Below are 25,507 nucleotides of genomic sequence, written 5' to 3'. Positions count from 1 at the left end.
GCCTTGATTATGCGATTTATGACTGTCGCAGTCTGCGGGGGAGGCGGAGCGTTTCCTGAGGAAAAAAAGAGAGCGGGGAGAATCAAAAAGGGAAAATAAGCAGCCTCGGAACGGAGCGCAATTTGTACAACGTGGAGCCACGCTTTTCTTTCGCGTTCCGTGGCAGAGCACTCGTGGGGGGAGGGGGCGACACATTCGCCCCACCCAGATTTCGGCTTCTCTCTTTTCCCCTCTCCCAGTCTGCAGGGCGGGACCGGGGCTGGGAGGCAGCGGTCGATTGGCCGGAGCTGAGGGGGGCGCTGGTCCGTCGGGGGTGGTGGAGGGGGATGGCTATCCGACTGAAGCCTCGCCTGGACGGGCTCAGCGACGCCAGTGTACTTGTCTTCCCGGCCGAAAAAAGAGCCACCAGGCAAACGGAGGGAGGTGAGTACCCCACGCGGTGGAGGCGCGGCAGGACGAGCTACAAGCTGCTCCCCATGGAGGTGTGTGTGTGTGTGTGTGTGTGTGTGTGTGTGTGCAATCGTTCTGAGCAAAGAGCGACGAAGCTTCGTTGGCGTGTCAAGTCGAAGCCAGCTGGCTTACTGCGGAGCGTTGGCTTAGCGAGGAAAGAAGCTGTGTTCGGCAGATATGGGTTGTACGCTTATGCTTCGGGGAGGTCGCGATCCCGAATCGAAGAGGCGCTCGGCATTCTTCGTTTTGGGGACGAAGCCTGGCGCGTTCGCACCTTCCGTCGCCATAATCATTTTTGCGGGGAAAGAACTGAAAAGCAGTCGCCCCTTCGGCGGCTCTCCGGCTCAAAGTGCAGAAGGTCCTTTTGAATGTAACGCGTAGTTCGGAAGCATTGCATCATAGGAATCCCGGACAGGGGGTTCTGTTCGAAAAATGGGAAAGCCCCCTGCCCCCTTCCTCCCCGAGGTATTCTTGGGAAATATCACACTAAAGATATGACCATATCAAGTGCAGAGAATTTGGGAAAAGAAATTGCAGCCTGAAATAAAATTTCAGTGCTTAATTGAGAGCATCAAAGATCTTTAACTCAGGGCATAGTTTAGCAAAGATATGATAGATAGGGAAAAGGAATATATTTTAGATCTCTCTCTCTCCCTCCCTCCCACCAGCAAGGAACAAGTTAAAGTGAATGGTTCTGCTTTACCATTGGAAAATCCCATTTACTACTAAATTGGATTGCTATTATTATAATATAAGGGAGTCCCTGCAGCCTTATTGAGGCAGCTTTATATCCTAGAATTGAAATTTGACATTTGAAGCCACCCAAGATTGGCTTATGTAAAAAATCCAATACATTTAATGAAATATAACTACAATATTAATATTAGAATTTCCAGATGTAACAAACCATGACTAAAGATCTTCAAGGGAGGAGAGGAAAAGAGTTCCATAATGAGGACCTGGATTGTGGGGGCAATATGCTGGCTCTGTTAAAAAGTGCTATTGCTAACATGTTGTAAGCCGCCCTGAGTCTAAGAAAAAGGGCGACATAAAAACCAAATGAATGAATGAATGAATGAATGAATGAATGAATGAATGAATGAATGAATAACTACTGTTTGAAAAGATCTGATATTGCACACATGGCAGGATTGTATAGGTTAGTGGTTGGCTGAGGCTGAGCAGAAGGTGGTCATTTTCTAAAGATATTTCCTGGAATGAGGCAAGAGATAGAAACAGGCATACTCAGCTGCCCTCAGTAAATAGACTGAAAGCGGCCATCTCTGATTCCAGATTGTACAGCTGGGTAAATCAGTTTCAATCCAACCTTAAAAACTCATTTACAGCTGTATCTTTGGGGTATGGCTTTGTATGGGAATAATCTCTTCAGGAAACTGTTTACAAATCACTGTCACACATCACAATAAGTCATGTTATGAGTTGGTATAATATACTTAGTTATGATATAACAAAAATATTTTGCATATTTTGATATATGAATCCAGAATTCAGAGTGCTAGCATATCCAAATGGACACTAAATAAATCAGGCTATAGATATTGTAAAAAATAATCAAAAAACCAGATCTGTGAACATCTAGAAACATCTAGAAACAAAGTTTTAAGTAGTATGAGATGTGGTGGCACATTGGTTAGAATGCAGTACGGCAGATTACTACTGCTGACTGCCAGTTCGCCAGTTTGAGTCTTCCCATCTTCCAAGATGGGTAAAATTAAATTGTTGGAGGCAATAGGCTGGCACTGTAAATCACTTAGAGAGGGCTGTAAAACACTGTGAAGCAATACATTAGACTAAGTGCTATTGCGTTGGTTGCTAGTAGCCAGCACAGGTTTGTTAAAAATAAATCATACCAAACAAATTTATTTCATTCTTTGACAGTGGCTAAATTAATAGACAGCAAAATGCTCTTGACATAGCATATTTAGACTTCAGCAAGGCATTTGCTAAAGTAGACCACAACCCATATTTTGGTAAGCTAGAAAAATGTGGGAAAGAAAGCATCACTATCAGATGGATTTATAACTGCGAAATACAATGGACATAATAGACTTCAGCAAGACATTCGACAGGGTAGACCACAGCCTACTACTTCATAAGCTAGAAAAATGTGGAATAGATAGCTTCACCTCCAGATGGACTCACAACTGTACAAACTGACTCAAAGAGTAGTCCTTAATGGATCTAAATCTACATGGAGAGAAGTAAGTAGTAGAGTACCACAAGGTTCCACCTTAGGCATAGTACTCTTCAATATATTCATAAATGACTTAGATGAGGGAATAGAAGGGGAACCTACCAAATTTTCAGATGATACTAGGCAGGAATAGCTAATGCCCTAGAACCGTGATGGCAAACATATGGCATGCATGCCACAGGTGGCACAGGGAGCCATATCTGAGGGCATGTGAGGCGTTACCCTATGTCAGCTCCAGCACACATGTTCATTGCTGGCCAGCTGATTTTCAGCCTCCTGGAGGGCAAGGGGGAGGTCATTTTTGCCTTCCCCAGGCTTTAGGAAAGCCTCCAAAGTCTGTGGATGATGAAAAACGGATCCAACTAGAACTTTGGAGACAAACCTCTGGTTGGGATGTTGGGACATTTTTCACCCTGCTCAGACTTTAGGAGGCCTTCCTGAAGCCAGGGGAAGGCAAAAATGACCTCCCCTTTCCTCTGGAAGGCCAAAAATCAGCTGAAATCTAATTTTTGCCATCCACAGACTCCAGAGATTTTAGTGAGCCCTGTGCATATGCATGGGGGGGGGGGCAGTGCAGGGGTGTGTGTGCACACATTTACAGGGGGGTGGCATTGTATTATGGGTGTGGGTACACGTATGACAGTATTACGTGCATGCACGCCCCTTTGGCACCCAAGCAAAAAACATTTTGCCATCGCTGCCCTAGAAAATAGACTCAGGATCCAAGTGGAGCTTGACAGATTTGAACACCAGGCCCTATCTAACAAAATGAAATTCTATGTAGGGAAAAGTAAAGTGAACTAAATATGAGCCAGCAGTGTGCAGGGGCAGCCAAAAAAGCCAATGCAATCCTAAGTGGCATTAACAGTGGGATACAATCAAGATCAAGGGAGGTACTAATACCACTCTATAAAGCCTTAGTAAGATCACACCTAGAGTACTGCATCCAGTTTTGATCACCACACTATAAAAAAGATGTTAAGACACTAGGGAAAGTGCAGAGGAGAGCAACCAGGATGAGTAAGGGACGGGAGGCTAAAACATATGAAGACTGGGCATGGCTAGTCTAGTGAAGAGAAGGACCAGGGGAGACATGGTAACAGTGTTCCAATATTTGAGGGGCTGCTACAAAGAGGAGGGAGTCAAACTATTTTCCAAAACACCTAAAGGAATAATGGATGGAAACTGATCAAGGAGAGATTCAACCTAGAAATAAGGAGGAACTTTCTGACAGTGAGAACAATCAACCAATGGAACAGCTTGTGGTCAGAGGTTGTGAGAACATTATCACTTGAGACTTCCAAGAAGAGATTGGACTGCCATTTGTCAGAAATGATCTAGGGCAGAGGTCCCCAACCTTTTTTGCACCAGGGACCGGCTTTAAGCTAGACCAGTTTTCCATGGCCCAGTGGGGGGGGGGGAGCTAGCTGTCAGCGGCGCCGTAAAAGGGGCGATCAAGAGAGGAATGGGTGAATGAATGGACGGAGGGTGGGAAGGAAGGAAGGAAAGAGGGAAGGGACAGGAACAGAAGAAGGGTGCAAAGGAAGCAAGGAAAGGTGTGAAAGGGGAGAGTAAGAGAGGAAGGAGTGAAAGAAGGGAATGAGGGAGGAAAGAAGGGAGGAAGGAAAAGGAAAGCAAGAAATGGAGGGAGGAAAGGAAGGAAGGAAAGAAAGAAAGAAAGAAAGAAGGGGGGAAGGGACAGGAACAGAGGAAGGAAGCAAGGAAACTTATGAAAGGGGAGAGTAAGGGAAGAAGGTAGGAAGGAGAAAGAAAAGAAGAAATAGAGGAAGGGAAGGTAAAAGAGAGAAAGAAAAAGAGCAAGAAAGAAAGAAAGAGAAAGAAAGAAAGAAAGAAAGAAAGAAAGGCAACTTCAAAGAAAGGCTCACTGAGCATCTCTCACTCTCTCTCTCTCTCTTTCTATCCCTCTTTCTTTCTTTCTCTTCCTTTCTCTCTCTCCTCTTCCTTTATCTCCTCTCTCTCTCCCTCTCTCTTTCTCTCCCCCCTTTCCCTCTCTCTTTCTCTCTCTCCCTCTCTTGCTATCTCCCCCCCTTTCCCTCTCTCTTTCTCTCTCTCCCTCTCTTGCTATCTCTCCCCCCTCTCCCTCTCTCTTTCTCCCTCTCCCTCTCTTTCTCTCTCTCTCCCCCTCTTTCTCTCTCTTCTTCTCACTTTCTCTCTCTTGTTTTCTTTCTGTCTCTTTTTCTTTCTCTCTCTCTCTCTCACTCTTTCTTGTTTTCTTTCTCACGCTCTTTCTGTCTCTTGTTCTCTCTCTTGCTATCTCTTTCTCCCCCCCTTTCTCTCACTCTCTCTTTCTCACTTTCTCTCTATCTTGCTGTCTGTTGCTCTCACTCACTCTCGTTCTCCGTTCTTCTCAGCGGTGACGCGCGCACGCCCTGCCCGCCTCACCTTTGCGAGAGCACTTTCGCCCCGGGCTCTCAGCAAGGCGGTTTGCAGGAGAGGTGGGGCCGGCGAAGGTGATATTCAATGTCGGGGGCGCACAGGCGGTTGCACGCGCTCCCTATCTCCCTGCTAGCCCACTCGGAATATTCAAAATAAGAAAAGCCTTCGCCGGCAAAGGTTTTTCTTATTTTGAATACTCCGAGTGGGCTAGCAGGGAGATAGGGAGCGCGTGCAACCGCCCGTGCGCCCCCGACATTGAAGACCTCCGCTGAGAAAAGCCTTTGCCGGCATTTCCTCTCGGCGTCAAGGAGGCGCAGCGGCGGGCGGAGAGAGGGAAGGGGGGGGCAGCGGCGTCCCTCCTGGCCTTGGCGGGCCGCCCGACCCTCCCCACCTCCTGCAAATGCGGCGGGCGGCGGGGGGAGAGCGAGGAGCCGGTTCCGGCGGGCGCGGGGCTTGGCTGGCTGGCGGGGGGAGCGCCGCTGGTGGTGCAGAAAGGCCGAGGGGGCCCTGGCGCTGCGGACCGGCTGAAAACCCCCAACGGCCCGGTGCCGGTCCGCGGACCGGCGGTTGGGGACCTCTGATCTAGGGTCTCCTGCTTGAACGGAGGGGTTGGATTAGATGACCAATAAGGTCCCTTCCAACTCTGTTAGTCTGTCACTCTGTTTTTAATAAGGTATTACATCTATATGGAGAGAGGTAAGCAGTGAGGTAGGACAAGGTTCCATCTTAGGCCCAGTACTCTTCAATATCTTCATAAATGACTTAAATAAGGGAATAGAAGGGGAATTCACCAAATATGCAACTGACACTAAGTTGGAAGTAATAGCCAAAGGTCAGAAGATAAGCTCAGGATCCAAAAAGATATTGACAGACTTCAACAATAGGCCCTATCCAACAAAATGAAATTTAATGTAGAGAAAAGCAAAGTTTTACATCTGAGTTGAAAAAAAACAAAAGTACAAGGAGAGATTAGGTGAAACCTGGTTCAAAAAGAGTAACTGTGAGAGGCACCTTGATTATATAAACAGAAGCATAGAATCAAAATCACATGGAGTATTAGAATCATTTTATAAAGTCTTACTAAGGCCACACCTGGAATATTATATTCAGTTTTGGTCACCGCATTACAAAAAAGATGTTAAGATTTTGGGAAAAGTGCAAAGAAGAGCAACTAAATGATTAAAAGTCTGGAGGCTAAAACATGAAGAAGAGCTAGAGGGTTTGGGTTTGACAAGTCTAGAGAAAAGGAGGACCAGCGGGGTCATGATAGCAGTATTCCAGTATTTGAGAGGCTGCCACAAAGAGCAGGGGATCAATTTATTTTTCAAAGTACCAGAGAGCAAAGCAAGAAAGTTTGGATGGAAATTAATCAAGAAGAGAAGCAACCTGGAATTAAGGAGAAACTCCCTAACGGTGAGGACAATTAACCAGTGGAATAGCTTGCCTTTAGAAGTTGTGGATGCTTTGTCACTGGAGTTTTTAAGGTGACTAGACAGTGACTTGTCTGAAATGGTATAGGGCAGTGATAGTGAACCTTTTTTCCCTTGGGTGCTGAAAGAGGATGGGTGCGCGCTATCACGCATGTGCAAGTACCCACACCCATAATTCAATGCCCGGGGAGGGCGAAAACACCTTTCCCCACTCCCCAAAGACCCTCTGGAGGCTGGAAATGGCCTGTTTCCCAACTTCTGGTGGGTCCTGTAGGCTCATGTTTCGCCCTCTCCAGGCTCCAAAGGCTTTCCTGGAGCCGGGGGAGAGTAAAAACGCCTTCCCCAACCCCTGGAGGCTCTCTGGAAGTCAAAAATGCCCTCTCAGAGCCTCTGTGTGAACAAAAAATCTGCTGGCTGTCACACACATGCATGTTGGAGCTGAGCTAGGTCAACGGCTCATGTGCCATCAGATATGGCTCCATGTGCCACCTGTGGCACCTGTGCTATAGGTTCGCCATCTCCTGATTGACCAGTGGGTTGAACAAGAAGACTATCAAAGTCCCTTCCAGCTGTATTTTGATTGATTGATTGATTGATTCAGTTTGGAGCACCTATCTTTCCTGATGTGTTCATAAAACACACAGAACTTATTGGACCACAATTTAACATAGTATATTGTGCAAATCTATTTTGTGTGGTTAACAATGATTTATATACAACATTTTTCAGAGTATAAGACACACTTTTCCCCTCCCTAAAAGTGGGTGAAAATTTAGGTGCATCTTATAGACCAAATACAGGCATTTTCTCCCTTTCCGGCTCCCAGAGAAAAATCTGCAATGCTCCGCATGGCCCATTTTCACCAAAATGGGCCCATTTTGGGGCTCCCAAGCCCTCCACACATCATGTTTTTGCCCTTCGTGGCCCACAATAAAATGCACTCTGCAACCGTTCTTCACCGTTTTTGGTGAAAATGGTCCATGTGGAGCACTGCAGAGTGCTTCTGGGGGCCGGAGAGGGCAAAAACTCGACACAAGAAAACCTTTTTTTTTGTTTTCCTTGTGTAAATTTAAGTGCATTTTATAGTCTGGTGCACCTTATAGTCCAAACAATATGGGTACATATGGGTACATACTCAGGCAATTAAAAGCTGTGAAATCCCTGTGGCTGCCTCTTGAAATCCTTTCCATATGTGATGGAAAGCTAATCTCTGATAGGCACTGTTATATCATTTTTAACAATTCCAAGTTTTTCTTTTTGTTACTAGTATATTTATTAAAAATCCAAGTCAACAGTAGCAGGGATAGGTTCCCACTTACCTTGCTGATGGTTCGCTTCCTCCACACCACACGGGCGCATCTCAGGGGCATGCGTGCACTTTGCGTGCACATGCATGTGCAGTGGCAAAAGATCTGGAGGGGGGGAAGCTGAAAACAAAATGGCGACCGCATGCACAGTGCCGGAAACTCTACTTCTGCGCATGCTTAGAAGAAAATAAATAAATAAAAGATGGCGGCATCCAGTGACCAGCACCAACCGAACCGGGTCGGTAACATCATCATGACATCACCAGCAGGTCACTAACGGTTCGGGCAAACCAGGAGGAACCCACCCCTGTTCAGTAGAGTTTTGCAATATGCAAAGTACATTTCTCTCTCAAATGTAGTGGTTCCATTTGAATGGGCTAAAAGAAACAATATAACCCTCCAGCCAAACTATAACAGTTATCTGCTTAATCATCTTGCAGGAAGATCGTAGCGCGCGTTGGCTGCAGCGGCGGCGACATTGCTGCCGGCTTGGCTTCGCTCGCCGCTGCAGCCAACGCGCGCTACGATCTTCCGGGCCAGCCAGGCTCAGCGGATCAAGCCCGGCTCCTCTCGGCCCAGCATCCCGGGCCAAGCGGCTGCCTTCCGTGACTGAGCCTGGCTGGCCCGGAAGATCGTAGCACGCGTTGGCTGCAGCGGCGGCGACATTGCTGCCGGCTTGGCTTCGCTCGCCGCTGCAGCCAACGCGCGCTACGATCTTCCGGGCCAGCCAGGCTCAGTCACGGAAGGCAGCTGCTTGGCCCGGGATGCTGGGCCGAAAGGAGCCGGGCTTGAAGATCGCAGCGCGCGTTGGCTGCGGTGGCGAGGGCTTGCGATGGAGGGTGGAGGAAGCGGCCATGGGAGGGCGAGCTGCCTCAGGGAGGAGGATCGGGCGGGACCAGGTGGGGGCTGGAATTTCTCCGCCAGGGCGAAGGGCGGGCGAGCGGGTGCTGGGGAGGGCTTCTCGCCCTCCCGCCAGCAAGAGGGAGAGCGAACGGCGTGGGCAGGCGAAGGGCGGGCGAGCGGCAGCGAGGAGTTTGCGTGGGCGGTGGGGAAACTCCTCGCTGATGCCAGCAAGAGGGGGAAGACCCAGGGAAGCCGCCCAGCAGCTGATCTCCCGGTTGCCATCTACGCATGCGTGCCCATAGAAAAAAAAGGGCACACATGCGTAGATGGTATTTTGACTTCCGGGTTGAAAAATCGCAAATTACCCTGTTCGCAATGGTCGGGGACTCAATAACCGGGGGATCACTGTATAAGATTAGACTAAAGGAACAGGCAGTTCTGCTGCAAGAGTGATGAGCTTTGGATGCACATTTCAGCAGCACGTTGCTTAATTATCAATATTTAATTTTTCTGATCTAAAGCTACAGTGTTTCATATCTAAGGGTTGAATGAAAAATAATGCTTCCAGTGGGCGGTGACTGGACTTGTGTTTTTAGACCCACCTTCCTGACTTCTGATTGTCCAGGAGCCCTCCGAGGGCTGCTCAGTTGCCTGGGATCTCACAGTTTTAACTCCTTCTGCCATGCAGCTCAGACTTGATGTTATAAGATGTTCATCTATCCTCTAAATTGAAGGAATGCTTTGTGGGCATGTTGTGGCTCAAATTAAGAACTCAAAAGAACTTTTAGGGTAGATTAAGAGACAGTTTTAAGAAGCTGGCCAATGTGGAAAGAAGTGTTTAGTTGTGTGTTTAGGAGATGGAACAGGTTGTGAGGATTATAACACTTTCCTGTTTTGATTTATTATGCTATCCCTGATTAAATAAAAGCTATAGTAGTGGAGGCACTGCTTTAAATTCAGCCCTCTTCTATCTGTTTAGCTCCTGAAAGGGGTTGGGTGGGTTTCAGAGCAGTCATGTGTGGAGATGTATATGTGCCAACAAGATTTGGAGCCATTAAAGCTTTCTCTTAGAATTATAAGTCTGGATGGCCTTCCAGAGATTTTAGGATAGCAAAGTGCTTTGTGTTTTGTTGATTGTATTTTAGAGACTCTTTCTCAATCTTGGTAGCTTGGTGATCTTCAGAATTCACTATTCAGCATAGCAGAATTGTGTCATTTAGCGATGGAATTGCCAGTCCTAATTGAAGTCATTAAGTGAGGAGTATCAGTGATTGTTACCCATTCTGTAACAGGAGACTGAAGATGATGACAATATTGATGATGACTACAATGACGATTTCCCTTGTGCTGGTCACAGCTCAGGTGTTCCTAGAAGAGAAGCACAGGCAGCAGAGACAAAGGGGCAGGTTAACAAAAAGACCAGAGGTTTTCTCCAATTTGCTAGCCCTCTGGGAAGGAAGGAGTGGAACTACTCTGCATATTTAGCAAAAGGAAAAAAGATGAAGGGAGCAGGATTAGCTGAAGGTTTAAAAACATTTAAAAGGATTTCTGAGCAAAGAATGGGAACAGCATGTCTTGCGAGCAATAGTAATGTATAAGAAGCTTAATTTCAGTTCAGGTGAAAGGCAGACTTTAGAATAAATTTGCTAGGAAAATCATGACTCTTTCTGATTAATTTTCAAGTAAAGGGCAGGCAAACCATCATCCGATGGTCAGCAGGAAACAATTACACAGCTTGGATTTTGAATTTATTTATTTATTTTATTTATTATTTAGATTTGTATGCCGCCCCTCTCCGCAGACTCGGGGCGGCTACTATGAGGCTACTATTACTATTACCTTGGGAGTTGAGGTTGAATGCTACAAGTTTGCTTTTTAATCTTTGTACACTCAGAATCACCTTTGTGATATTGGTGGTCATACAAATCATATACGTAAAGAGATAAAATGAATTATTGGGTTTAAAAATTGAATAAACATAGAATTAGCTGTATATTCATTTGCAACAAATAGTACATGCACTTACTCTGAAGTAAGGTAAAGATAATGTCAGCAGTCCAGCTTGACTGCTAATGACAATGCAAATTTATATATCCATGCTGTAATCACAACATGGATATCATGGGAGTCTATAGTCTGTGGCAGGAGTCAGTTATAATGTACCTTGCTGCCAGTTTACGTCCTCCCCCCCCACGTGGGTGGGCTTTGTCCTGACATCACCAGTGGGTCACTACTAGTTTGGGCAAACTGGGAGGAACCTACCTCTGGTCAGTAGAATTTTGAAACAGATTGCAATATGTAAAGTACTTTTCTCTTTCAAATGTAGTGGTTCCATTTGAATGGGCTAAACAAAACAACATAACCACCCCAAGTCCTTGGAGAAGGGTGGCATACAAACCAAACCAGACCAGACCAGACCAAACCAAACCAAACCAAACCAAACCAAACCAAACCAAACCAAACAAATAAATAAATAAACAAATAACCCTCCACCCAAAATGTAAGAGTTATCTGCTTAATCATCTTGTTTCTCTGATTTGTGCTGTGCTTTGGTAAAGGATAATGATGATGCATAGGAATATATTTTATACCTCAGTAAGTTAAATTGTTGGTTTTTTTGTTAATCTTTAAATCCTTTGAATACCCATTAAGAGTATTTTGTAACAACTGGCTAAATCTAATTGTGTATAAGATTAAAGATTAGACTAAAGGAACAGGCAGTTCTGCTACAAGAATGATGAGCTTTTGGGTGCACCTTTCAGGAGGGCATTGTTAAATTATCAATATTTAGTTGGGGGCTGAATGAAAAATAATGCTTCCAGTGGGTGGTGACTGGGCTTGTGTTTTTAGACGCACCTTCCTGACTTCTGATTGTCCAGGAGCCCTCTGAGGGCTGCTCAGTTGCCTGTGATCTCACAGTCTTAACTCCTTCTGCCATGCAGCTCAGATTTGATGTTATAAGATGTTCATCTATCCTCCAAATTGAAGGAATGCTTTGTGGGCATGTTGGGGCTCAAATTAAGAACTCAAAAGAACTGTTAGGCTAGATTAAGACAGTGTTTTTCAACCAGTGTTCTGCGGCACACTAGTGTGCCGTGAGACATGGTCAGGTGTGCCGTGGGGAAATTAAACATGGGTCCCCAGACTACTATTCCTGCCAGGATATCCCTTTTGTGTTCATCGAAACAGGCCCAAGCTTCACATTAAGTGAGTATAAATACATTTATAAACTATATTATTAATTATATGTATAACATGTACTGTGTTAGAGTGTCATTTTGCGTCCTTTTGGTTGGTGGCGTGCCCCAGGATTTTGTAAATGTAAAAAATGTGTGCCGCGGCTCAAAAAAGTGAAAATCACTGGATTAAGAGACAGCTTTAAGAAACTTGCCATTGTGGGAAGAAGTGTTTAAGGAGTGCGGTCTTTAGGTGGAAGAGGTAGTGATGTCAACCGCAGGTGGGTTTGGGCGAGCTGGTTTGAACAGGAAGGAACCCATCTCTGGTCTGTGGTGAACAAAAACTTTTTGCCAATTAAACTGTGATACTATTGGTGGGTAAAAATGGAACAAGAACTGAATGGTCTAATATTTTCCTCCACTGTCCTGTATTATTAGTCCAGTATTATTGGTACTATCTGTCGTTTATTAGTAGTAATCAATTAATCAATCAATCAATATTAGTAATTATCTGCTCTTTAATAGCAGTTATCAATTATTAGTAGGAGCCTTTCTTTTCGCCCCAATGTTCTTAGCCCCACGTAGAACTCGTTTCTTCTTTACAAGATGGCTTGTCAATTTTTGTCTGTACAGTGGTACCTCGAGATACGAGTTTAATTCGTTCCGGACCTGGGCTCTTAAGTCGAGCAGCTCTTATCTCGAACGACTTTTCCCCATAGGAATTAATGTAAATAATTTTAATTGGTTCCAGCCCTCAAAAAACTCACAAAGTTAGTCTAAATTATGCAGAAAGACATGTTTTTAATGAAGAAATGTACATGTACATATAAATGAATAATGAAGTTTCTTTCACTTAACTTGTAAACTTTCTTAAACTTTTAAATTTACATATGTTCAACTTCTCTGCCACCCAATCCTGTAGGACAGAGGTCCCCAACCCTTTTTGCACCAGGGACCGGCTTTAAGCGATCAAGAGAGGAATGGGTGAATGAATGGACGGAGGGTGGGAAGGAAGGAAGGAAAGAGGGAAGGGACAGGAACAGAGGAAGGAAGCAAGGAAACTTATGAAAGGGGAGAGTAAGAGAGGAATGAGTGAAGGGAGGGAGGGAGGGAAGAAGGTGGGAAGGAGAAAGAAAAGAAGAAATAGAGGAAGGGAAGGTAAAAGAGAGAAAGAAAAAGAGCAAGAAAGAAAGAAAGAAAGAAAGAAAGAAAGGAAGGGGGAAGGGACAGGAACAGAGGAAGGAAGCAAGGAAACTTATGAAAGGGGAGAGTAAGAGAGGAATGAGTGAAGGGAGGGAGGGAGGGAAGAAGGTGGGAAGGAGAAAGAAAAGAAGAAATAGAGGAAGGGAAGGTAAAAGAGAGAAAGAAAAAGAGCAAGAAAGAAAGCTGCAAGCCCCCCCCCCCCCGAGCCCCCCAGGCCGGCTGCAACCTTTTAAAACACGCGCGCCGCTTTGCAGCTGTCTCCTGAAGCCGAACGCGGAAGTTAGCGTTTGGCTTCAGGAGACAGCTCCTTGGCGCTTGTATCTCGAATTTGGGCTTGTAAGTAGAACAAAAATATCTCTCCCCTCCCAGCTCTTATCTCGAGTTGCTCTTAAGTAGAGCAGCTCTTATGTCGGGGTTCCACTGTATTTTGTTTTGCATAGTGGCTTTTATATATTGTTAGTTCTCCTAACAGTCTCCCTTCAGAATTAATTTGATGTTCTTGTAATTTTTTATGTTGTACATATTGTCTGCTGTCCCCGTGTTTCTTTGTCTCAATTTCTCTCTTCTTCTGAGAGAATTTGATTAATCATATGTTCGTCACATTCTTGGAGAATTTAACTTTCTGGCTGAGGTCCAGCCCCAAACTCCCACATTCTTTTTCAAAGTTTCTTTTTGCCCCTCAGGATCCACTTTTGACCTACTTCCCTTTCCAAATACAGTATGGCAAAACTAGATTTAGGGAGAGTTTTTCATCATACAAGTATTTATTTTCTCCATCTTGATTTTCAATGTTGATTCTTTGATCGTTTCTCTCTGTTTAAAAAAAAAGGTCCCTTTTTTGTCTCTATCCTTAGTTCTGAGGCCTTTTACTAGAACAGACCCTTTTGTCTACTTGCAGGTGCTACTGAAACTCAATGGAGGACTTCACTCGCTTGGGTTACTGCATTGTGGCTGGCAGCTTCGTAGCCTTCCAGTTCTCCTTCTCAGCCCTCAGTCCCCAGCTGTCCTTGTCCTTCAGCCCCAGCTACTCCAGCCTTCCTTCGGTCAAGCAGAGTGAATGGAATTCCAGGTAGAGAGAGGCTCTGGTGGATGTGGCTGGACGAATGGTTGCGAGATTTGCAGTTTTCTCACCTTTCCACTGTAAGAATCTCCATGGAACTTGAGAGGTTACGTTCCACACCTACTGCGCTTTGCACAGAATAGTTGCATGCACATTGCAAGAGAGAGATTGTGTAGTTAGTGTTGCAATTATGGAATAACCCTTATGTGTTATCCTTTTTAGATGTGTGTCTACTCTCCATGCGGTGATTGTCGGCCTCTTCTGCCTCTACATCCTTTGCTATGACGATGCTGTAAATGCCAACCCCATCTGGTAAGAAATAACAGGCAATTGACTGCCATGTGTGCCTCCTGGGGCACACATGTATAGATTTGGCAGCCTGCTCTCCCTGGCAAGGGAGAGAAAGAGAGGGAGCGAGGAAGAAGGGGAGGTGCCTGTGAGCATGATTGTTTTCATTGTGGTGAGAAGCACAAGGACTGTTTTATGCTGAAAAAGAAGAAGCCTTTGTTATAGTACTTGGATTTTAGGATGTGAGGGGTGGAAACAGGGTCACTCCAGGCAAGAGGATCTGAATTGGCCTTGGCATTGAGCCTAAAAAGGTGCAAACACTCCTGCCCAAGACATAATCACTCCTTTCTTTAACCCTATTTCACATACGCTCCATAGAACTATGCCACCTATTTCAATGAATGGGCTGAGTTGATGGGAGATGCTAAAGCTAAGAAGGCACTGATGCCATTACTGCCTCTGTCTATAGCAGACCTTTTCTCCCCAATTCCTGCTTGATCTCACTTGTCCAGTTTCTTTGTTGTTTGACTTTGCAAACGGCATGGGTGAAAGTCAAGGCACTGTAGATTCTGAACTCCTCGTTCAATATTTAGATGCAGAAGACTCACAAATACAACTTGACTAGAGTAGCTATTTTAAAATAAAGCCCTAGATAGTACACGGGGGTCAAAATATATATGTTTGTACATCAGAATTTAAGACCTAGCCATCTTTCTTTGTCTTCCCATCTCTTCAAGGTGGCTGCAGTTGAAAGATTGATATAACAGTTTTCTCAATAATAATGATTCCTGCTATAGCAACTTCACTCCTACCACCTATCATATATTCAATTCAATTTCAATTTCAATTCAATTTATTAGATTTGTATGCCACCCTTCTCCGAAAACTTGGGGCGGCTGTCAAATATCTTGGCCTTAAATTAGAATTATATAGAAACATATTAATGCCTTTGCTTATAGTCTCTTGTGGATTACAATTTCTCATGGACATTCTCATGGACAGAGTCCATTTCAGAGTGAGCAGCATATAAATGCAATAATTAAAAAAATAAAATTTGAGTTAAAAATTGATTTTCCACCTTGAAAAATGAAGTGGGAATTCTAAGGGTATTTCAAATAACAGTACTAACCATATGGTAGTTCAGAACCAAATTATTACTAGACAGAGAACAACGAAAGAACACAGGTGGTTGAATCTAGGAAAAGGTAGAAACATTATAGCTTTTTCACAGTTCTAAATTTATTACTGCATTTACAGTAATTCTTTTTTTTTAATTCTCCACAATTTTCATATATATATCAATGCATATACATTAAAATATATCCATAATATACACAATTATACATTCTTGTCCAATCAGTCATAAATCAATATCCTACTTTGCACCTATTTTATACTACTGCTTATCAGTCTATTTTTCTTCACTTCTTTGCACTCCCTTTCCTATGTCTCCACCCCCTCCCTCTACCTTTTTACTCTTTCTCTCTCCCTTCCTACTTCCCTCCACTCCTCCTCTTCTCTCTTCATCTTTCTACTTCCTCTTTCTCCCTCTTTACCTTTCCCTGAATGATTCTTATTCTAGTTCATCCCATATTTAATAGACTGAAAAATATTGGTCCAGAGATAGGCTAGTTGATGCTAGAAGAATTTCTGAATGACTTGGATGGAAATGACTTAAAAAGTCATTTTTCAAAATGCTACATGATGTTGCCCGAGGGATGGTGGGGGAAATGGACATCTAATAAATTAGAAATGGGGTTCTTCTCTCAATACCAGATCTTTGTGTTTTGACCTTGTCTCCATTCATTCATTCTTGTAGGGGAGATCCTTGGTTGGTCAAACTGAATGTAGCTGTCACCTGTGGCTATCTGCTCTATGGTAAGCACCACCACACCCTTGAGTTTCACAAGGTAGGCTAGAGGGTTTGTTTTTTTATTTTATTGATTAAATTTACATGCTGCCCATTTCATTGCTGGTGTGACTACTAAGACAGGCTTCAGACTTGTTGTGAACATTTTTCTTGCCATAATAATCCTGACATATAATATTCATCTTTGTTAACATGCTTGTCTATTCCCTGCCTCCCTCTCAGCCAATGCTACTGGGAATACCTCCTACATGAGATCCATTACAATATACAAGCAGTTATTATTCCACTAAGATATTTCCAATAGCTTGTATCCAAAAGAATTAAATTAGAGCAAAACTGCCGGGAGTTTCCTCCTTCATTTTTATCATGATGCATGATGAGGTGGAGGACTCCTTAGAAGGGACAAAACTTTGCAAGGGATTGAATTAACTGAGGCTAGTTGAGGTTGTGTAGTCAGTTCACTGGGGTGATAGTGTGGTATTTTATTGCTGCACTTTTCCTTTCAGTCATTTTACCCCATGCTGCTTGGAATAACTTTTCAGCTTGACGGAAAGCCATATTTTCAAGTGGGATCCATATGTCTAAATAAAGATGAACAAATCTATCATTGCCCCACGATGCGCACAAATGTTGTGTGCCTTTCGTTCCCTTGTCTTCCTTTAAATCAGTGCCACTGGGAATATCTTGCAATGTGACCCATTATAGAAAATCTACACTGGAATTTTTTCTGAACCTTGCTGACTTTGACCATTAAAGAGGAGCAATTGGATTAGACTCGGAAGAACTGGGTTTGATCTCCTGTTTCTTATTTTATTTTTGATCCATAACTACATTTAATTTAATTTAATTTAATTTAATTTAATTTAATTTAATTTAATTTAATTTAATTTAATTTAATTTAATTTAATTTAATTTAATTTAATTTAATTTAATTTAATTTAATTTAATTTAATTTAATTTAATTTAATTTAATTTAATTTAATTTAATTTAATTTAATTTAATTTAATTTAATTTAATTTAATTTAATTTAATTTAATTTAATTTAATTTAATTTAATTTAATTTAATTTAATTTAATTTAATTTAATTTAATTTAATTTAATTTAATTATTTGACTTCTATGCCGCCCAATCCCGTAGGGCTCAGGATGACTTACAACAATAGAAAACAATACAATGATACAATGATAAAAAAAGAAGTCGATCAACAACAATAATTAAAACCCCCAAAACCGTAACAAACCCAAATTATAACCCCTCTCACAAATAATCTAAGAAACATCCATACCAACAAACATATTCGGGCACATCCGGTGTTAAAATTCATGGCCCCCAGGCCTGTCGGCAAAGCCAGGTTTTAACAGCTTTTCGAAAAGCCAGTAAAGTGGGAGCAGTGCGAACATCAGGAGGGAGCTGGTTCCATAGAGCTGGGGCAGCAACAGAAAAGGCCCTCCCCCCCAGTCCTGCCAACCTACATTGTTTAGTCGCTGGGACCTGGAGGAGGCCGATTCTGTGCGATCTAATAGGCCTCTGGGAGGTATGTGGAAGAGACGGTCCCGTAAATAGTCAGGCCCTAAGCCATGTGGGGCTTTATAGGTGATAACCAACACCTTCAATTGTGACTGGAGACTAATCGGTAGCCAGTGCAGTGCACAGAGTGTTGGTGTTATGTGGGCATATTGAGGTATACCCATAATAGCTTGCGCGGCTGCATTCTGGACTATCTGCAGTCTCCGAATACTCTTCAAGGGTAGCCCCATGTAGAGCGCATTGCAATAATCGAGACAGGAGGTAATGAGCACCTGAGTTACTGTGCGCAAGGCCTCCTGGTCGAAAAAGGGATGCAGCTGGTACACCAGACGAACCTGGGCAAAGGTCCCCCTGGCCACAGCTGAAAGATGGTGTTCAAGGTTTAGCTGTGGGTCCAGGAGGACACCCAAGTTACGAACCGTATCTGAAGGGGTTAGAACCTCCCCCCCCTCAAGAGCAACGGATGGACAGATGGAACAGTCCTTAATTAAAAAAAAAACAGTTTATAGACCACAAGAAATTAAATACATATAAGCAAATAAACAAAACAATAAATTGATCATGTAGAACAGGGGTCCCCAAACTTGGCAACTTTAAGATTTATGGACTTAAACTCCCAGAATTCTCCAGCTATCATAGCTGGCTGGAAAATTCTGGGAGTTGAATTCCAAAAGGGTTAAAGTTTCCAAGTTTGAAGACCTCTGATGTAGAAGGTATGAAAAAACGAATCAGTTTTTATTTGATGTTTGCAAGGTGTGTGTATGTTAGTGCCACGTTTTCCAGTTATAAAAGAATTTCAAGTCCCCTCTGCAACACACACACACACATACAAATTAAAAGGGTCATATAAATAATACATGAAAGCAAATGAAAAATAACTCTTAATTCCCTAATTCTACAATATTTGTTCATATGCCGTTGTCATCAGTCATGTTGGCAGCATTAAAGCCAGCCATTTATCTCCACGTCCTTTTTATGTCATATGAAGTACTTTCCCACCCCACTTCTAGGAATAAAGAGTGGTATGATATTGGCTCTAGGCAGTTACGTTCTAGAGGATCACTTTATCATTAAAACAGGGGAGGTTTCCAGCTTAACTCTTGCCTGCCAGAGTTAAAGATGCTTCTAGGTCAACAGGGTCTGTGATGTATAGAGATATCACTTTTCTGAAAGGCCCTAAAAACATGGTATTGCACCAGGCTTGGGAACCACAAATGGAGATGAAGCCAATCAAGTGGATGATTTGAGTGTGCTGTTGGAACCATGGGTAGGGGAGTTTGTTATGAGTTTTTATTATGTAATGGATTTTAAAAATGCTTTTAAATTTTTTTGATAATTTGATAGGTCTACAACATTTCAAAAATCGCTAGCAATGGAGCTACTTATGAATAAATTAAGCAGCTATATTAATTTGTTGAATAATAAATAAATGTATGGGATATGTGAATTTGGAGGTAGGGTTAGCATCAAAAGTGAGTGAGTACTGATGCAAATGAGATTACCTGCAATTGCCTATCTGACAGGATTAAAAAAATACTAGAAGAATCTGAGGTGAATTAAGCTCTTTTTTCAGTGAAAATCCAATTCCCATAAAAATGGAGCCAGGGCCATGATAATTTATCCTGATCTTCAGTCCTCCCTGTTTTTGATGCCCAAGAAGGCTGGCACAGATTGCAGGGTTAACGCTTAGCCACTTCGAGAGGGAACATTGAGCATAATCATGGTTTGTGCAAAGGACTTTCCTCCTAGCATTTCCTCTGAGGAATTATTATCCTTTCAGTGGTTTCAGCCTTTTCCTCCTCTCATTCACTTTTGGTTGGGATTAGTCTGTTGCCCAGCGGCATTCCGAAGTCTCTCGCCCCCACCCTGTGATCTTCTGAGATTAGTTTTGACTGGATCTTTCCAGTGAGGTTTTGATCTCATGTGTTCAATTAGATGATGAGATGTACTTCCTCAAACAGGGATATTTAGTTGGTGGAAACAGTGGATTGCTGAGTTCTTGTTAAATCAAGGTCTCTTTAAGAAAGGATGGAGGGGGCATGTAAGATGTTTGTCAATGAAGGGCATTTTGTATGCAGAATATTGGTTGAGTTATTCATGAATAGATGATCTCAGTGGTCAGACTGCCAGTGTTTGCCATGCACCCGTGCTACTAATGGCAGCATTAAAAAGAGAGAGAGAGAGAGAAAAAATAGGAATCAATTTTTTTCTATCCACATTTGGAAAAGCCTTAACTGCTAAATCCCTGCAGGTAGCACAGCAGAAAGAAGGGGGGGGGGGAGAAATCACCTTATTCTTGCATTTACTTTCTTAAATATGAAATTATTTTCTATATGTTTATTTTCTAATTAAAAACAAGGTGCTTGTTTATGAACATGTGTTTTGCTCTGAATTCTAGATCTGTTGCTGCTAGTGCGCTACTGGAGGACATTGGGAGATTCTCTTTTCGTTTGCCACCACTTGGTGGCACTATATGCTTATGGATACGTATTGGTTAGTTCCCGTGTCCTTTAATTTTTCTGAGGGGTGGGATGGGGCAGAGGGGACTCTTCATCCTTTTTTTAAAAAAAGGCCAGCCTTTTTTCAACCTACTTCAGTGCATTCTGTAGTATCCATCACCTCAGGCACCTCCATGAGCAAACATTTTCTGGTTTTTGCCATTTTGATCAGTTTCCATCTAAGAATGAAGAGACCAATGCAGCAGAAATGAAATGTAAAGAACAGATGATGGCAAACTCTAACTTTTTGCTGCCATCTAGTGGTCACTTGGCTTTTGTTGTCTGAAGTTACATGCAATACAGATACTGTAGTCTTCAACTACAATTGAGCCCAAAATTTATGTTGCTAAAGGAGACACTTGATGAGTTTTGCCCCATTTTACAACCTTCCTTGCCATAGTTGTTAAGAAAATCACTACGTTGTTAAATTAGTATCATGGTTGTTGAGTGAATTTGAAATCCCCCTTGACTTGGTGTGTCAGAAGATTGCAACGACACTGGGACATTGCAATCGTCATAAATTTGAGTCAGTTGCCAAGCATATGAATTTTTATCATGGGACCATGACGAATGCTGCAATAATTGCAAATATGAAAAATGGTCATAGGTTACTTTTTTCAGTGCTTTTGTAACTTTGAACAGTCACTAAATGAACTGTTGTAAGTCCAGGACTACTTGTACATTGAGGGACTGAACTCTTTAGAGAAGAAGGTGTTAGCAGTCTTGCATTTCTGAGGTGGTGCCCTTTTAAGGTCATGTTCATGTTGTGGATTCTCAGCCAGAAATGTGAGATGTCTGACTTCTCTTAAAGCTACATTTGTTCATGCTTCCAAGATGCAATGGGCAAATAAGTTCTTCCAGAATTCTGCTCTAGCAATCCATTTTGTGGTCTGAAGGACATTCCCTGCCTTAGGATTGAAATGCATTTTAGGTACCTAGATTTTATACATGATTTAGTCCAAAAAAAATAAAGCCCATCCTAGGATAACATTTATTTTAGGGCAAAACCTATTCCAAATGAATCACAAAAATAAATTTATAATAAAGATTTGATTTGATTTGGGATAAGAAATATTAGCAATAAAAGAGTATTTAATATTTAAACCTGATGATTTAGCATTTAAACCTCCCTATGTCAATTTTAACAATCAAGCATCCTTCAGAGTAATCATATAATGAACTGGAATAAAGCCAAGTCAGGGGAAAGTCAGGGTTTAATACAGTAATTATATCCCCAGGCTATGCTAAAACCTAGAAGTTATCACACTTGAATGTGGAACCCCAAGGAAAAATGTTCTCTTTAGTGTTAGAGTTTAGTGTTTGAATTTTCTACTTAACCAGAAATTTGGCGTATTATCCATACATCTGTCAAATAGTTTTGGGTCAACTGTGTTGTGCCCAAATGTTAAGCCAGTATAACAGAAATTATAAAACAATTTCCTGAAATCTTCTTTGAGTCCATTAAGAAAAGAAAGATCACAGTTGCCTTTGTGAATCTATCATATAATCCAAATTGATTTGGGTTGAAAATAGGCCTTCCCAATCTCTAGTTGTCTCTGAACATTTGAGGACACACACGTAGATATATGTAGCTAAACCCACTTCTTCAGAAAACGAACCACTTCAACAAAACGGCAGAGAATCCAGGTAAAAATAAAATATGCAGTTTCTTCTCAAAGTTCCTTTTATGTCTTGAAATATGAATGAAAAAAAATCACTGCATATCAATGAAGAGAGAAGAGGGAAGAAAATGTCTATGCTCTATATCCGTGATGTCGAACCTATGGTATATGTCAGCTCCAATGCACATGTGCATACTGGCCAAGCTAATTTTCATTTATAAATATTGTTTATGTAGAGTATGAAGAGCACTCATGCCCAACGATCTAAGTGTTATAGCCCACTGTAACAACATTTCCAAAAAGGCACCAAGAGTTATTAATGTAATCTTACGCAGCTTCTTCTTTGGCAATATTACGCTGCTAACCAGAGCTTACAAAACATTTGTTAGACCAATTCTGGAATACAGCTCACCTGTCTCAAACCTGTCACTGCATATCAAACATTAATATAATCAAGAGAATCCAGAAAGATTTCACAAGGAGAGTTTTTCACTCATCCGCTCGCAACCACCAGACTTGAAATACTGGGATTAGACAATTTACAACTATGTCATCTCCGATCTGATCTAAATGTAATTCATAAAATCATATACCAAAATGTCCTTCCTGTTAATGACTACCTCACCTTTAACCACAGCAATACACAAGCACATAATCGATTCAAACTAAATGTAAATTGTTCCAAACTCTACTGCAGAAAATACAGCTTCAGCAATAGAGTGATCAATGCTTGGACTCTGACTCTGTGGTTTCTTCCCCAAACCCCAAAAACTTTAATTTTAGACAGTTGACCTCTCCCTGTTTCTACAATCAACCTCTCATTTTTTCTAAGAAATCTGTAAGGGGCATGCATAAGTGTACCACTGTGCCTACTGTCCCTGTCCTACTGTCCTATTGTCCTCTTTTAGCATTACTTTTTTAATTTACGTTATGTTTATACAAACTACTACTATCCTATATATGTTTGACAAACAAACTAACCAACCAACTTTAAATATTCACTAAAAAAGGCAACAGTTTTAGAATGGCCATGGGATGGTACAATCAAAATCTGAGATATTTTTTTCCCCTTTGCCATAGAGTCGTGGGGTGCTTCCCTATTTTGCCAACTTCCGTCTCCTTTCAGAACTCTCAACACCCTTCGTGAATTTGCGGTGAGTTTGGTAATATCAGAAACAAAATGGGTCCATTCAATAGGTTGCCCAAGAATGTGCCCCAGTTCTTTGACAAAGAGGACCTTCTATCTATGTTCTAGGGAAGGACAGCAGCCACCCATATCCATTCCTCATTAAAGCCACGGGGCTGAGCTCAACACCTCAAGCCTGCTGCATGCTCATATCTAACTATTTTAGTTATCTGTTGAAAATTCTGAGAGTGATTTTTATGCTGTTGCTTTACTGGGGGAGGCAGAGAATCTGAATGGACTGACATCCATTTTATTTTATATTTTAAATTTTGTGTTGCCTCAGGTGGTTCCTGGATGCAGCTGGCTGGCCACGTACTTCCAGTCTTGTTTTGGCCAATGGTTTGGCCATGATGGTAGTGTTCTTTATGGTGCGCATTGCTGTCATCCCCAGCTATTATATGCAGGTATACTCTTGGTATGGAACTCCTGAATATGAACGTTTGGGCCTGGGTGTGCAACTGGCCTGGATTGGGCCAAGCATTGCCTTGGAAATTCTTAATTTGATCTGGATGTACCGCATTGTCCGTGGCTTCTACCGAGCTTTACGTTGGTCTAAGACCTACAAGTCAGCATGAAGAAAGAACTTGACCTAGAAGACCCAAGTTCTGCTGGACAAAATTGGATTTCCTCTTCTAATCCCCTTAGAAGCCAGTAGCCTAGGAATTGCTCCTGACTATATCCTTGGGGAAAGAATCCCAGATTCATTAAAAATGGAGCATATAGTTTTCCATTCAATCAAAGAAAGGTCTTGGCTAAATTGACTAGATTCAGCAATTTGCCATCTTCTAGAGATGCGACTGTAGAAACACTTCACAGGGCTGAAGATAAGCAGTTTTAAAATGGAGGTATATTTAGCCTAGGGATTCCTTTGGCATAAATGGGAATGCTTGAGAGATACAGTTTGGGAAATTCATCTGACACTCCATGGGACTTTTGAATGAAACTTAATGTAGCTTTGTGCAGCTAAACAGATGATGTTTCTAATATTTCAGGAATTTAACCTCTTTCAACTATCAATCCGTCCATGATGAGGATCAGGTACTATTTCCTCCTAAGAAGAAAATACAAGCTTCTGCTAGGGGTTTTGGGACCATGTTTAGCGGTAAAGAGGATTGAAAATAGTGGAAGGACGAGGGAAGAAATAATGCCCAGTTATGACTACAAATGGTGGCTGGATTTCAGGACTTTCACTAAAAGGACAGCAATATGTAATTAGCATCCTTGTTTTACTAAATCAGTTGAAACAGCATTCCAGGAAAGAACTTGCCTATACAATAGCAGCAAAATTTCTAAAGACCAGAAAACAATAATTTTAAAGCTAGCTTCAAGGCAGACTAGCCTTTGCTCAATGGTTTGGATAAATCAAAACTAAAGTGATATTGAGTGCCTCTAAATATGCCAGGAATACAACTCCCCAAATCCCCATCCATTATGGCTGTCTTCCACTCTGGTGTCATTCCTTTTTGTGGTTGTCATTCTTATATATGACAATCACATCTTCCCAACAATAGTTTACAATGAAAGTTTTTTCACTCCCAAATGTATGCCTCAGTGAATGCAGCCCTGTGGAAGGATATAGGTCCGTGATGGTAAACCTCTGGCACACATGCCACAAGTGGCACGCGGAGCCACATTTGAGGGCATGTGAAGCATTGCTCTGTGTCAGCTCCAGCACACATTTGCAGGCTGGCCAGCTGATTTTTGGCCTTCTGGAGGGTGGGGGGAGGTCATTTCCGCATTTCCCAGGATTCAGAAAAGCCTCTGGAACCTCTGGATGGTGAAAAACGGACCCAACCGGAAGTTCGGAAATGAACTTCTGGTTGAGCCATTTTTCACCCTCCCCAAGCTTTAGGAGGCTTTCCTGAAGATTGGAGAAGGTGAAAACGACCTCCCCCAGGAAGGCCAAAAATCACCTGGAATCCATTTTTTGCCATCTCCAGGTTCCAGAGGCTTTAGTGAACCTTGTGCACATGCATGGGGAGGTCAATGTTTGTGTGTGTGTGTGTGGTGGTGGGGAGTTGTGTGCACATGTACAGGCATTAAAAGGTAGTCATTCATGGCCATACTGGAATGCTCCGGGCACTGTGCATGCATGCGCATGCATGCACCCTTCAATTTCCTGTGTATGGGGGGCTGGGTCCTGCGAGGCGTGGTGGCGGCAGTGGCTTTCAGTTCCAGCCAGCAGCCGCCAGTAGGAAAAAATGCTCCAGGGCCGGCTTGGTGGGTGGGCAGGGCTGGTGGCAGCCACCTCTCCGAGCTGCTTCTTGCACTGGCTCGGCCACAAGCCGCGCCTGCCATCCCACCTGCTCGAGCCGTCACGCCACAGCCAGAATGGGAGGGGGACAGCTCGAGTAGGCAGGGTGTCGGGCCTGGCCGAGCCAGCAGAATTGGCTTGGAGAGGTGGCCGCCACCAGCCCTGCCCGCCTGCCAGGC

At 42.8% G+C, this 25,507-nt stretch overlaps 1 protein-coding gene across 3 annotated transcripts; it reads left to right on the top strand.

The window, feature by feature from the left end:
- The first annotated feature begins 329 nt into the window (after positions 1–329).
- Positions 330–25,226, top strand: LOC139161929 (TLC domain-containing protein 4-B-like). 3 transcript variants are annotated; one of them, XM_070741720.1, is made up of 8 exons: positions 330–423; positions 13,920–14,090; positions 14,304–14,393; positions 16,189–16,247; positions 20,167–20,261; positions 22,969–23,042; positions 23,358–23,478; positions 24,067–25,226. In XM_070741720.1, the coding sequence occupies exons 2-8, from the start codon at positions 13,936–13,938 to the stop codon at positions 24,100–24,102; spliced, it is 630 nt and encodes a 209-aa protein (XP_070597821.1). In that variant the 5' UTR covers positions 330–423; positions 13,920–13,935; the 3' UTR covers positions 24,103–25,226. The 3 variants fall into 3 exon arrangements, with proteins under 3 accessions (XP_070597821.1, XP_070597819.1, XP_070597820.1); XM_070741718.1 differs by having other exon boundaries at positions 23,358–25,226; XM_070741719.1 differs by lacking the exon at positions 330–423 and having other exon boundaries at positions 13,982–14,161; positions 23,358–25,226.
- The last annotated feature ends 281 nt before the right edge of the window (positions 25,227–25,507 follow it).

The sequence above is a fragment of the Erythrolamprus reginae genome, chromosome 2 (assembly GCF_031021105.1).
Source record: "Erythrolamprus reginae isolate rEryReg1 chromosome 2, rEryReg1.hap1, whole genome shotgun sequence".
NCBI lineage: Eukaryota > Metazoa > Chordata > Lepidosauria > Squamata > Dipsadidae > Erythrolamprus > Erythrolamprus reginae.
The sequence above is the reverse complement of the archived record's forward strand: the minus strand, read 5'-3'. Positions and strand labels throughout refer to the sequence as shown.

Excerpts from the sequence above, each read along its gene's own strand:
- LOC139161929 (XM_070741718.1), top strand. The coding sequence starts at position 13,936 with ATGGAGGACTTCACTCGCTTGGGTTACTGCATTGTGGCTGGCAGCTTC. Across the intron at positions 14,091-14,303 it reads CAGAGTGAATGGAATTCCAG|ATGTGTGTCTACTCTCCATG; the intron begins GTAGAGAGAGGC and ends TATCCTTTTTAG. Across the intron at positions 20,262-22,968 it reads ATGCTTATGGATACGTATTG|AGTCGTGGGGTGCTTCCCTA; the intron begins GTTAGTTCCCGT and ends CCTTTGCCATAG.